The sequence below is a fragment of the Lolium rigidum genome, chromosome 5, assembly GCF_022539505.1.
Source record: "Lolium rigidum isolate FL_2022 chromosome 5, APGP_CSIRO_Lrig_0.1, whole genome shotgun sequence".
Lineage (NCBI taxonomy): Eukaryota > Viridiplantae > Streptophyta > Magnoliopsida > Poales > Poaceae > Lolium > Lolium rigidum.
Window position 1 is genome coordinate 182,606,070 of NC_061512.1, and position 14,104 is coordinate 182,620,173.

The window sequence follows — 14,104 nt, forward strand, 5'->3', positions numbered from 1 at the left end:
GCCTTTTGCATTTCTTTCAAAATGAAGTGGTGGTGCCCCTTTTGTTTTGTTTTGCATTAACTTGAGTATGGCAATGAAGCCACAATTAATCTTTGCTTGCACTGTATCTTTGCCCATGTTGCCGCGTTCTTTTTTTTTTTCTGCTCATGCCTTAGCCGCTAATCATCGCTGTTCGGCGTCGGGTCAATTCACACACATTCATGTTCGTCTACTTGCAGGGACGCGCTCCCGGACGGCAGACGCTGACCGACGCAGACCAGCTCAAAGTTCTATCCACGGAAATGAAATAAGAAACCAAATTACAGGTCACGATAGCCAACTCAATTTATTCCCACAAAAAAGTCTCCTCTGAGAAACTCCCAAAAACAGTTTACTGCATTTTATCCATACAACTGAACTAATTTTCAAATTGAATTCCGAAATGGCTGCAGAAAGAGAGAGGAAGGAACCGATCTAGGCCTGCATTTAAGGAGGACACGAACGATGCGGAAATGGAAGAAGAAGCTGGGCCACACCTTCTCCCGCCTCGTCTTCCCCAAACCCCCAGTCAATCTTGCCAAGCCCAGGCCCGACTTCGCTCCGCCGCCGCCCCCGCCGCCACCTCCGCCGCCGCCGCATTCCTCCTACCCGATCCCTCCCCCGCCGCAGCTCGCCATGGGGCACGGAGGACGCCCAGCGCCGCCGTCCCCGACGGGCCACGTCTTCCCGCAGGCGGCGTCCACGGTGCTCCCGGACCCGGCCCGCTTCTTCGCGCCGGGGCTCCTCTCCGCGCCGCTCCCCACCAACTGCTTCTTCCAGAACTTCACGCTCAAGAACGGCGACCAGCCCGAGTACATCCACCCCTACTCCGTCCGCTCCGCCGCCGCCGGCCTCACCGTCTGCTACCCGACGCGGAACCACTCGCCCACCTTCGACATCCAGACCTTCGCCGCCGACCTCACCGTCTCCTCCCCCTCCGACGCCGCCGCTGCGGGCCAGCCGCACAAGGTCGTCGCTTTCGACGACCTCTCCGTCACCCTCGACTTCTCGCCCTCCCTCCGCGCCTTCCTCGTGCGCGGCTGCCCCTTCGTCACCGTCGCCACCGCCGACGCCGCGGGCCCCGTCGACATCTCCGTCGCCTCCGTCCACGCCTTCCTCGAGGCCGCCCCCTGCGACGGCGCGCGCACCAAGTGGCGCCTCCGCATGAACAGCGGCCAGACTTTCCTCCTCTACGCCTCCGCGCCCATCCAGCTCGCGCAGCCCAGCGTCACGCAGCTCGCGGCCCCCGCCTTCGCCGGCGTCATCCGCATCGCCTACCTGCCCGACGCCGCCATGGAGGCCGTCCTCGACCAGTACAGCCCCTGCTACCCGACGGCGGGGGACGCCACGCTGAGCCGCCCCTTCTGCGTCGACTACAGCTGGCGCAAGCAGGGGCAGGGGGATCTGCTCATGCTCGCGCACCCGCTCCACCTCCGGCTCCTCTCCCAGGACTGCTCCGGAGCCGTCAAGGTGCTCGACGGGTTCAAGTACCGGAGCATCGACGGCGACCTGGTCGGCGTCGTCGGCGACTCCTGGGCTCTGAAGACCGACCCGCTGTCCCTGACATGGCACTCCACCCGCGGCGTCAACGACGACGGGGTCGGCGAGGTCGTGGCCGCGCTGCGCAAGGACGTGGACAGCCTCGCCACCAGCCCCATCACCACCACATCCTCCTACTTCTACGGCAAGGCGATCGCCAGGGCGGCCAGGCTGGCGTTGATCGCCGAGGAGGTCGGGTGCCCGGAGGTCATCCCGGCGGTGCACAAGTTCCTCAAGGCCAACGTCACGCCGTGGCTGGACGGCACCTTCCAGGGGAACGGCTTCCTCTACGACTCCAAATGGGGCGGCCTGGTCACCAAGCAGGGGCTGCAGGACTCCGGCGCCGACTTCGGCTTCGGCATCTACAACGATCACCACTACCATCTGGGCTACTTCCTGTACGCCATCGCCGTGCTCGCCAAGATCGACCCCACCTGGGGGAGGAAGTACATGTCCCAGGCCTACTCCATGGTCGCCGACTTCATGACGCTGTCGCGCAAGTGCGGCGCCAGCTACACCCGGCTGCGGACATTCGATCTCTGGAAGCTGCATTCGTGGGCAGGAGGCCTCACGGAGTTCGGCGACGGGCGCAACCAGGAGAGCACCAGCGAGGCCGTGAACGGCTACTACTCTGCCGCGCTCCTCGGGCTGAGCTACGGGGACGCGCACCTCGTGTCCGTCGGCGCCACGCTCACCGCCTTCGAGATGCTGGCGGCGCAGACGTGGTGGCACGTCCGGGAGGGGGAAGGGATCTACGAGGACGACTTCAGCGGCAACAACCGTGTCGTCGGCGTGCTCTGGGCCAACAAGAGGGACAGCGGGCTCTGGTTCGCGCCGCCCGAGTGGAAGGAGTGCAGGCTGGGCATCCAGCTCCTGCCGCTCCTGCCCATCAGCGAGGCCCTCTTCCCGGACACCGGGTTCGTCAAGGACCTCGTGACCTGGACCACGCCGGCGTTGGCCAGGGACGGCGTCGGAGAAGGGTGGAAGGGATTCGTGTACGCCCTCGAGGGCATCTACGACAAGGAGTCGGCATTGGCCAAGACCCGGGCGCTGACATCCCACGACGACGGTAACACACTGACGAACCTTCTGTGGTGGCTCCACAGCCGTGGCGACAGCTCCGGCAGGTGCTGCTGGTATCGCCAATACGGCCACTGACGGGGCTGGGTATTATGAGTTAGCTGCTGGCTGTTCATGGATTGCTCTCCAGGCAAGGCGCCGTTGCAGCTGGAAATGTGCCTGGGTTTCAGATTGGGAGAGTTGTTGGTTCACTGAAACACAAGATACAGACTTGTTACTCACTGTAAGTTGAACATCGGTACATCACGAATTCAAGATGTTATAGTGCTCTTCTTATTTGAATAAATTTAGTTGATTCCACATTTGTTAATACGTGAGAGTTGATGGTTCACACTGTAAGAAAGAAGATACAGAGTGGTTGTTCATTGTGCTTTAAACATGAGTTTAACACGAATTTAAGATGTTATTGTGCTCTTCTTATCTGAGTAAATCTAGTTGCTGTCGCAGATGTTCATATCAATTTACGGATTTGCCGGTTGGTTGACAATTTTTTATGCCTCAGTCACCCAAGAAAAAAAGTGCAATTTGTTTCCAGTTGCACTTTTCTCGCAGTGCAAGTGTAACGATTTGGCACTTGTTCCCAGGCGACTGAGACTAGACAAACCCATCAATTTATACGGAGGTCACATTACATTCGAGTTTCAGTTTGCTGCTGAACTGCTATATGCCTGTATACAATCTATGTTTACCTGTTGTCTGTTAGATACCCAGCATTGCCACGGGCATGTTAAAGTGAAAGTCCTGTAAGTGAATCCACAACAGCCGAGGCAATGCCGATAACTCCGGCAGGTGTTGCTGGTATCGCCAGTACGGCCACTAGCAGCGCTGAGTGTGTGTTGCTGCTAGCCTGTCATGGATTGCTCTTCAGGCAATGCACGATTGCAGCTGGAAATGCATGGGTTTCAGAGTGAGAGAGTTGCTGGTTCACTGATAGATGATAAAGAGTGATTTCTCACTGTGGGTTAAACGTCAGTACATCCGGATTTCACGATGTTATTGTTCTCTTCTGATTTGAATAAATATAGTTGCTGTCACATCTTTTCATATCAATTTATACCGAGGTTACATTGTGTGCAAAAGTTTCAGTTTGCTACTGTGCAGAATCTATGTTTACTTGTCTATTGATGCTCAGTTTTTTGATGAAAAGGGACCTGCCCCTGCTTCATTAACGAAACATAGAGTTTTGCTACAACATCGAAACAGAATAAAAGGAAAATCAGTCTCTAATCAGACTGTCTGCAAAGCTCAACTTCATATTACAGTCCACTCAAATGGAGGAACCTGTGTATAACTTGAAGGATCGGCTCTCAGCCAAGCGTATGCGTGTGTTTGCTGATGCACTCCTGCCACCTAAGCGAGCAGCTACATAATAATGTTTTTGTGTTTTTATTTTGTAGCAAAATGTTTTCTATTGTTGCTTTTTGGTTGCTGCTATGCAGCTTTTCCCATAGAATGTGCTTTCTTATATGTTTATTTGTTTATTGAGCAGTGCTTTAAAACAGAGGAACCTGTGTATAACTTGAAGGATCAGCTCCTCAGCCAAGCGTATGCGTGCGTTTGCTGATGCACTCTTGCAGCATAAGTGAGCAGTGATTGCATTTAAAATATGTTGAACGTTTCTTCACTCTGAATGCCAAATCTGCTTCTTGAAATTATTGTGACGTACACGAGCCATGAGCTGCAGGAGTTCACTTACCATGACAAAAGGATTGTGTTCACTGCTGATATGGTCAGGAAGGTGTTCGATATATCATCAGGTAACAAGCATGTGGACTTGATAAAAAATGTGATGCTTGCGAGCTGCGTGATATCTACAAGCAGGGTAACCCAAGGCGGCCTATAAGAAAGGTTGAGAAGGTGTTGCTTGCTTGCGAAGATACTGACGAGGACACTATTGTTAGGATCTAGGACCTTCTTGTGTTGGCAAAAGTCTTTAACCCTGTCAGTGGCAATATGTTGTGTATAGACTACCTACTTCATTAGTTCAGCTAGCTCGGGATCAACATATCTTGGATGAATATATGGATCAAGTTTGGAAAATTCAGTAGAAGAATGTGAAGCCACGGTCACAAGGTGTGGTGGGAGATGATTTTTTTTGGATAAGTGGGCCTTTGCCTTTCCTTGGTGTATGTTCATGTTCACGTCCCTCATATTTGTTTCAGTATGTCTAAGTGTATTTAGCTTTTGTTTGTGCTTCAATGCGCTTACCGTTTGGTTGTTTTTTTTAGATCATTTACATGGATCATTTGGAGTTCCCACCTAATGATTATGTCATAGACTACTTGCTTCGAAGAGCTTTGTCCTATAAAGAGAAAAGACTTCAACTTTGTAGTTGCTATTGTCATTGACAAGAAAAAATTGTGCAATACGACTATCTTTGTGAGGCGACCCGTAAGTTAATAACCACCCTTACGCTTTGGTTCTTGCCTTTTTTTGTTGTTGTGCCCTATGCTTAGCATGAGGTCTTACATGTTCAATCGCTTTTGCTATACCGTGTGTGCAGTTTCTCCTTTTATCCAAGACATTATATGTACATGTACATGATCCCATTGAAGAGGACGAAATCAACTAGTCTGCATCAGTGAATGAATGACTTGTGCCAGGATTTCCTAGTAGCCAGGAACTGGAGGTAAACCTCATTGTTTTACCTTGGTTTCCCTTCTTTTTATATTCTCGAGTGCTGCAATAGTGATTTAAAATTGTGTCAATAGCTTACACTTTAAGCTTCATTAGTTAGTACCAATTGCTCCTTCATTCTATTCTCGTGTTATTACCTTTTATGCAATTGCTGCTTTACTGTTGAACTTTTGCATCCTTACTGTTGTAGGTTTGTTGTATTACCTATTATTGTTTGCTCCTACTGTTTTGACCATGTGTTTTTCGATTTTGCATTTTAATTTTAATTTTCATTCAATAGTGATTTAAAATTGTGCCAGTAGCTTACATTTTAAGGTGCATTAGTTAGTACTAGGAGCTCCTTCATTTTATTCTTGCATTCTTACCTTTTCATGTAATTATTGCTTTACTGTTACAGTTTACCGCCTTATTGTTGTAGGTTTGCTGCATTACCTATAATTGTTTACTCCTACTATTTTTAACCATGTATTTTCTTCTACTGTGCATATTAATTTTAACTAATGGTTGCTTTATTAGCACTTACGTATTTCTATATTAGGCATGCTCAATTTTTTCAATACTTTGTATTCAATGCTTCCATGCATATGCATTTTTTTTTTTGGTTTTCTCATGTTTCTTGTTAACGATAGGTCCTAGCTCGTTACAAGCACATGCATGAGAAGTATAAGGCTATTTTGTTGCTGATTTGGTGCAACTATCAAGAACCTTGTCATTGGCTTCAAAACATGTATTCCCAGTGCATGTCCACTTTTTTCATTGTCGTAGATGATGCAATCTGGGAAGGATATGGTCCAAGTGTTGTGTTCCCAACTGATGCAAATGTTGAGCAAAACAGAAATCCTGTCATAGGATATGTAGTTTTTGGGAGAAAATAGTTTCTGGTTGGGCAGACCCCTTCAGGTCCTCCACACCCTCATATATATATAGCTGAACTAGGTACATGTTAACTAGTACAGTGGAATACTCTAGAATCTGGTAGGACACTAGCCTAGACTACAACATTCACTGGAATGTTCCAGGCACTTCTAGGACAAGACTAATATACTATTACTCCCTGGAATATTCTGGGCTCTCCTAGGACAGTCTCCAACACTCCCCCTCAAAATGGATGATAGATATCTATCATTCCCATCTTGTTACAAGCTGAACTACACTCTTTATTTCCTAATCCTTTAGTTAAACAGTCTGCAATTTGTTCGCTAGAGGTTACATGACTTATTTTAATTATACCGCCATCCAACTTCTCGTTTATGAAGAAGCGATCAATCTCCACATGCTTGGTTCTATCATGTTGAACATGATTGTTTGCGATGTTGATTGCCGACTTGTTGTCACACCACAAATTTAAAGGGCCTTTCCTCAACAGTTTCAGTTCCGAAAGAAGATTCCTCACCCATAACATCTCACTCAAACCTTGCGACATAGCTCGTATTCAGCTTCAGTTGTTGACTTTGAAACCACTCGGCTGCTTCTTACTTCGCCATGACACTAAATTTCCCCGACAAACACACAATAACCAGATGTTGATCTCCTATCATCCAAGCAACTTGCCCGATCAGCATCACAATACCCATCCACATTTAGATGACCATTCCTTTTGAACCATAGTCCCTTTCCTGGACTACCTTTCAAGTACCGGAGGATTTGGTTGACCGCATCTAAGTGTCCGCTTCTAGGATCATGCATGTATCTGCTCACTACACTCACAGCATATGAAATATCAGGTCTCGTGTGACATAGATAGATGAGCCTTCCAACAAGCTTCTGGTACTTCTCTTTGTTCACTGGTTCCCCAGATTCGGCGCATAATTTGTGGTTTTGATCAATAGGTGTTGATACAACCCGACACCCAAGCATGCCTGTGTCACTAAGCAAGTCCAATACATACTTTCGCTGGGAGAGAACAATCCCTTTGGGGGATCTAGCAATTTCTATGCCAAGAAAGTACTTGAGTTGGCCAAGATCCTTTACCTCAAATTCCTTGCGTAGGCTATATTTCAATCGTGATATCCCCACCTCATCATCTCCGGTGATTATGATATCATCAACATATACGGCAAGGATTGTAATCTTGCTATTTGAGTGCCGATAGAATACCGTATGATCCCCATTACACTGCTTATATCTCATAGCACATATAACTCGTCTAAATCTATCAAACCATGCCCGTGGAGATTGCTTAAGGCCGTATAGAGATTTTCTCAACCTGCATACCTTTCCAGATGTTCTAGGAGTGGAGAAACCAGGTGGGATATCCATGTATACTTCCTCCTTTAAATCTCCATGCAAGAATGCATTCTTGACATCCAACCGATGCAAAGGCCACCCGAAGTTAGTTGCACATGAGATTAGGATCCTCACCGTGTTCATCTTTGCCACCGGCGCAAAAGTCTCATCATAGTCAATCCCATATGTCCGACTATATCCTCTTGCAACTAGTCTTGCCTTGTACCTTTCAATTTTCCCTTCGGATTTTGTTTCACGGTGTAGATCCATTTACACCCAACAGCTCTCTTTCCTGCTGGAAGATGTACAAGTTCCCAAGTTTTATTCCTTTCGAGAGCATTTAACTCCTCTATCATGGCCTCACGCCACTTGGGGTCTTGCTTTGCTACTTTCCAGTCTCTTGGGATCACCACAGATTGCAATGATGCGATGAAGGCCCTGTAGTTCGTAGATAGAGATGCATATGATACATAATTAGCAAGGAGGCTAATGAAAAAGATGCTACTATCGAGTTAGAAACAACTGAGAAGAGGAGTAGAGCAAAGAGGGCAGCAAATGACGAGCTCGCACCTCGATAGACGAAGAAGACTCAGGTATCTCAAGATACAGTCCATACATATGACAATTTTATCATACACGGTCGAAAATTCAAGAGGCAGCCAAAGAAAGATCAGCCGTGAGTTTGTTACTATCTTTGAAAAAAACGAATGTCTGTGTTAGTACATCATTTTTTAATTTAATAATGAACATGCATAGATGCATTAAAGTAATTTAGTTTCTGTCTATGTATTTTTTTGAATTTTGGACTTTACAGATGCTACATTAGTTCATAGATTATTAGATTGTGCTACATTAGTAGAAAAATAGTACTACATTAGTATGCAATTAGTAATACAATAGCATATTTTTGAGGCTTCCTTTTCTTTTTATTTGGGGTATTTTTAGGCATGTTTTGCGGTACCTTTTACTACCCACATGAGGTGAGTAGTATGAATTAAAATCCAGCTGTTCATTTAAAAAGGCAATGTGGACTTTTAATTAGAAGATCATTTATTGAAGCACAAATCCCACTAAATTTACCCTTAATTTAGCCTAAAATCTTGGCAACCAGATCTGATTTTGTATTCCATGTTCTTTTCTGAGTAATACCTTCTAAATTTGTCTTGCACCCTACCGATTATTAAGGATCATGCATGTATCTGCTCACTACACTCACAGCATATGAAATATCAGGTCTCGTGTGACATAGATAGATGAGCCTTCCAACAAGCTTCTGGTACTTCTCTTTGTTCATCTGGTTCCCTGCATTCGGCGCATAATTTGTGGTTTTGATCAATAGGTGTTGATACAACCCGACACCCAAGCATGCTCGTGTCACTAAGCAAGTCCAATACATACTTTCGCTCGGGAGAGAACAATCCCTTTGGGGGATCTAGCAATTTCTATGCCAAGAAAGTACTTGAGTTGGCCAAGATCCTTTACCTCAAATTCCTTGCGTAGGCTATATTTCAATCGTGATATCCCCACCTCATCATCTCCGGTGATTATGATATCATCAACATATACGACAAGGATTGTAATCTTGCTATTTGAGTGCCGATAGAATACCGTATGATCCCCATTACACTCGCTTATATCTCATAGCACATATAACTCATCTAAATCTATCAAACCATGCCCGTGGAGATTGCTTAAGGCCGTATAGAGATTTTCTCAACCTGCATACCTTTCCGGATGTTCTAGGAGTGGAGAAACCAGGTGGGATATCCATGTATACTTCCTCCTTTAAATCTCCATGCAAGAATGCATTCTTGACATCCAACTGATGCAAAGGCCACCCGAAGTTAGTTGCACATGAGATTAGGATCCTCACCGTGTTCATCTTTGCCACCGGCGCAAAAGTCTCATCATAGTCAATCCCATATGTCTGACTATATCCTCTTGCAACTAGTCTTGCCTTGTACCTTTCAATTTTCCCTTCTGGATTTTGTTTCACGGTGTAGATCCATTTACACCCAACAGCTCTCTTTCCTGCTGGAAGATGTACAAGTTCCCAAGTTTTATTCCTTTCGAGAGCATTTAACTCCTCTATCATGGCCTCACGCCACTTGGGGTCTTGCTTTGCTACTTTCCAGTCTCTTGGGATCACCACAGATTGCAATGATGCGATGAAGGCCCTGTAGTTCGTAGATAGAGATGCATATGATACATAATTAGCAATGTCATGCTCCTCCTGGTACCAATTTGGAGGTTTATTTTGGCTCATAGGTGTAGATGCACCTATTGCTAGAAAAAGACATTTTAAAATATCTAAAAAAATTGAAAATAGTTCGGGATGTACTTTCACACATTTTATGCCGGCACACTAAGTTTTTCAAGAGACAAATATTTGTCTCTTTTTGCATAGGTCACAATTTTTTTCATGCAAAACTTTTATGAGCTAACATAGGATGTCCGGATCCACGTAAAATTTTATTAGAATTTTTTTAACATTTTGAATTGAATTTAAAATTTATTGTTTCTAAAAGGTGTAAATACAGCTATGAGCCAAAACGCCACGTCCGTTTTTCTCCTTCTTTGTCAATGAATTAAGGCAAGCATTTTGCATTTCTTTCAAAATGAAGTGGTGGTGTAGTACATTGTATCTGAGGAATACGAAATGTCAATGAAGCGACATTTTTCTTTGCTTGCAATGCCTGTTTGCCCATGTTTGCCGCGTTTTTTTTTTTGTTTGCTCATTCCTTAGCCGCTAATCATCGCCGGCCGTTCGTTGTCAGGTCAATTCACACACATTCATGTTCGTCTACTTGCAGGGACGCGCTCCCGGACGCCGGACGCTGACCGACGCAGACCAGCTCAAAGTTCTATCCACTGAAATGAAATAAGAAATCAAATTACAGGTCACACTAGCCATTATCCAATCGAGACTAAGATACATGTATTCCAACAAAAAAGTCTCCTTGTACAAACTCCCCAAAACAGTTTACTATATTTTATTCATACAGCTGAACTAATTTTCAAATTGAATTCCGAAATGCCTGCAGAAAACGAGAGGAAGGAACCGATCTAGGCCTGTATTTAACGAGGCTAGGCACGATGAGGAAATGGAAGAAGAAGCTGGGCCACACCTTCTCCCGCCTCGTCTTCCCCAAACCCCCAGTCAATCTTGCCAAGCCCAGGCCCGACTTCGCTCCGCCGCCGCCGCCGCATTCCTCCTACCCGATCCCTCCCCCGCCGCCGCTCGCCATGGGGCACGGAGGACGCCCCGCGCCGCCGCTCCCGGGGGGCCACGTGTTCCCGCAGGCGGCGTCCACGGTGCTCCCGGACCCGGCCCGCTTCTTCGCGCCGGGGCTCCTCTCCGCGCCGCTCCCCACCAACTGCTTCTTCCAGAACTTCACGCTCAAGAACGGCGACCAGCCCGAGTACATCCACCCCTACTCCGTCAAGTCCGCCGCCGCCGGCCTCACCGTCTGCTACCCGACGCGGAACCACTCCCCGACCTTCGACATCCAGACCTTCGCCGCCGACCTCACCGTCTCCTCCCCCTCCGACGCCGCCGCGGGCGCCGCGTCCCAGCCGCACAAGGTCGTCGCTTTCGACGACCTCTCCGTCACCCTCGACTTCTCCCCCTCCCTCCGCGCCTTCCTCGTGCGCGGCTGCCCCTTCGTCACCGTCGCAACCGCCGACGCCGCGGGCCCCGTCGACGTCTCCGTCGCCTCCGTCCACGCCTTCCTCGAGGCCGCCCCCTGCGACGACGCGCGCACCAAGTGGCGCCTCCGCATGAACAGCGGCCAGACCTTCCTCCTCTACGCCTCCGCGCCCATCCAGCTCGCGCAGCCCAGCGTCACGCAGCTCGCGGCGCCCGCCTTCGCCGGCGTCATCCGGATCGCCTACCTGCCCGACGCCGCCATGGAGGCGGTCCTCGACCAGTACAGCCCGTGCTACCCGACGGCGGGGGACGCCGCGCTCAACCGCCCCTTCTGCGTCGACTACAGCTGGCGCAAGCAGGGGGCGGGGGATCTGCTCATGCTCGCGCACCCGCTCCACCTCCGGTTGCTCTCCCAGGACTGCTCCGGAGCCGTCAAGGTGCTCGACGGGTTCAAGTACCGGAGCATCGACGGCGACCTGGTCGGCGTCGTGGGCGACGCGTGGGCTCTCAAGACCGATCCGCTGTCCCTGACATGGCACTCCACCCGCGGCGTCAGCGACGACGGGGTCGGCGAGGTCGTGGCCGCGCTGCGCAAGGACGTGGACAGCCTCGCCACCAGCCCCATCACCACCACATCCTCCTACTTCTACGGCAAGGCGATCGCCAGGGCGGCCAGGCTGGCGTTGATCGCCGAGGAGGTCGGGTGCCCGGAGGTCATCCCGGCGGTGCACAAGTTTCTGAAGGCCACCGTCACGCCGTGGCTGGACGGCAGCTTCCAGGGGAACGGCTTCCTGTACGACTCCAAATGGGGCGGCCTGGTCACCAAGCAGGGGCTGCAGGACTCCGGCGCCGACTTCGGCTTCGGCATCTACAACGATCACCACTACCATCTGGGCTACTTCCTCTACGCCATCGCCGTGCTCGCCAAGATCGACCCGTCCTGGGGGAGGAAGTACATGTCCCAGGCCTACTCCATGGTCGCCGACTTCATGACGCTGTCGCGCAAGTGCGGCGCCAGCTACACCCGGCTACGGACCTTCGACCTCTGGAAGCTGCATTCCTGGGCCGGAGGGCTCACGGAGTTCGGCGACGGGCGCAACCAGGAGAGCACCAGTGAGGCTGTGAACGGTTACTACTCTGCCGCGCTCCTCGGGCTGAGCTACGGGGACGCGCACCTCGTGTCCGTCGGCGCCACGCTCACCGCCTTCGAGATGCTGGCGGCGCAGACGTGGTGGCACGTCCGTGAGGGGGAAGGGATCTACGAGGATGACTTCAGCGGCAACAACCGCGTCGTTGGCGTGCTCTGGGCCAACAAGAGGGACAGCGGGCTCTGGTTCGCGCCGCCCGAGTGGAAGGAGTGCAGGCTGGGGATCCAGCTCCTCCCGCTCCTGCCCATCAGCGAGGCCCTCTTCCCCGACACCGGGTTCGTCAAGGACCTCGTGACCTGGACCACCCCGGCGTTGGCCAGGGACGGCGTCGGAGAAGGGTGGAAGGGGTTCGTGTACGCCCTCGAGGGGATCTACGACAAGGAGTCGGCATTGGCCAAGACCAGGGCGCTGTCATCCCACGACGATGGTAACACGCTGACGAACCTTCTGTGGTGGCTGCATAGCCGTGGTGAGAGCTCCGCCACCAGGTGCTGCTGGTATCGACAGTACGGCCACTAACGGCGCTGGGTATTATGAGTTAGCTGCTGGCTGTTCATCGATTGCTCTTCAGGCAAGGCGCCACTCGTTGCAGCTGCAAATGTGCCTGGGTTTCAGATTGGGAGAGTTGTTGGTTCACTGAAACAAGATACAGACTGGTTGCTCACTGTAAGTTAAACATCGGTACTTCATGAATTCAAGATGTTATAGTGCTCTTCTTATTTGAATAAATTTAGTTGATGCCACATTTGTTCATACGTGAGAGTTGATGGTTCACACTGTAAGAAAGAAGATACAGAGTGGTTGTTCATTGTGTTTTTAAACATGAGTTTGACACAAATTCACGATGTTATAGTACTCTTCTGATTTGAATAAATATAGTTGCTGTCACATTTTTATATCAATTTATAGTGAGGTTACATTGTGTTCAAAAGTTTCAGTTTGCTGCTGTGTATAATCTATGTTTACTTGTTGTCTGTTGATACTCAGTTTTGCCACGTGCGCTAATATTTCTACTGAACTTTATCTTTCTGGTGATGCTGGTATTGCCAGTACGGCCACTGATGGCGCTGAGTACTATGAGTTAGCTGCTGGCTGTTCATGGATTGCTCTTCAGGCAAGGGGCTGGAAATGCCTGGGTTTTAGAGCGGGAGAGTTGCTGGTTCACTGAAAGAATCTACAGGTTGTTCATCGTGGGTTTAACATCAGCACATCACGATTTTCAAGTTGTTATACTTCTCTTGTTATTTGAATAAATTTAGTTGCTGCCACATTTGTTCATGCGTGAGAGTTGCTGGTTCACTGTAAGAAGATATAGAGTGGTTGTTCATTGTGCTTTAAACATGAATTTTACATGAATTTAAGATGTTATAGTGCTCTTCTTATCTGAGTAAATCTAGTTGCTGTCGCAGATGTTCATATCAATTTACGGATTTGCCTGTTGATTGAGAATTTTTTTATGTCTCAGTCAGCAATTTGTTTCAAGTTGCACTTTTCTCGCACTGCAAGTGTAATGATTTGCACTTTTTTTTTAAAAAAAGCTGCGGTTGCAGTTGTTCTCAGGTGACTGAGACTAGACAAACCCATCAATTTATACGGAGGTCACATTGCATTCGAGTTTCAGTTTGCTGCTGACTTGCTATATGCCTGTATACAATCTATGTTTACCTGTTGTCTGTTGGATACCCAGCATTGCCGCGGGCATGTTAAAGTGAAAGTCCTGCAAGTGAATCCACAACAGCCGAGGCAATGTCGATAACCCCGGCAGGTGCTGCTGGTATCGCCAGTACGGCCACTGACAGCGCTGAGT

At 49.1% G+C, this 14,104-nt stretch overlaps 2 protein-coding genes across 2 annotated transcripts; both read left to right on the top strand.

Moving 5' to 3' along the window:
* Nucleotides 1-483: 483 nt before the first annotated feature.
* On the top strand, nt 484-3,028 carry LOC124656806 (probable endo-1,3(4)-beta-glucanase ARB_01444). The gene has a single exon (XM_047195483.1). The coding sequence runs from the start codon at nt 484-486 to the stop codon at nt 2,713-2,715; it is 2,232 nt and encodes a 743-aa protein (XP_047051439.1). The 3' UTR covers nt 2,716-3,028.
* Nucleotides 3,029-10,596: 7,568 nt separating this feature from the next.
* On the top strand, nt 10,597-13,203 carry LOC124656807 (probable endo-1,3(4)-beta-glucanase ARB_01444). Its single transcript, XM_047195484.1, has one exon. The coding sequence runs from the start codon at nt 10,597-10,599 to the stop codon at nt 12,814-12,816; it is 2,220 nt and encodes a 739-aa protein (XP_047051440.1). The 3' UTR covers nt 12,817-13,203.
* The last annotated feature ends 901 nt before the right edge of the window (nt 13,204-14,104 follow it).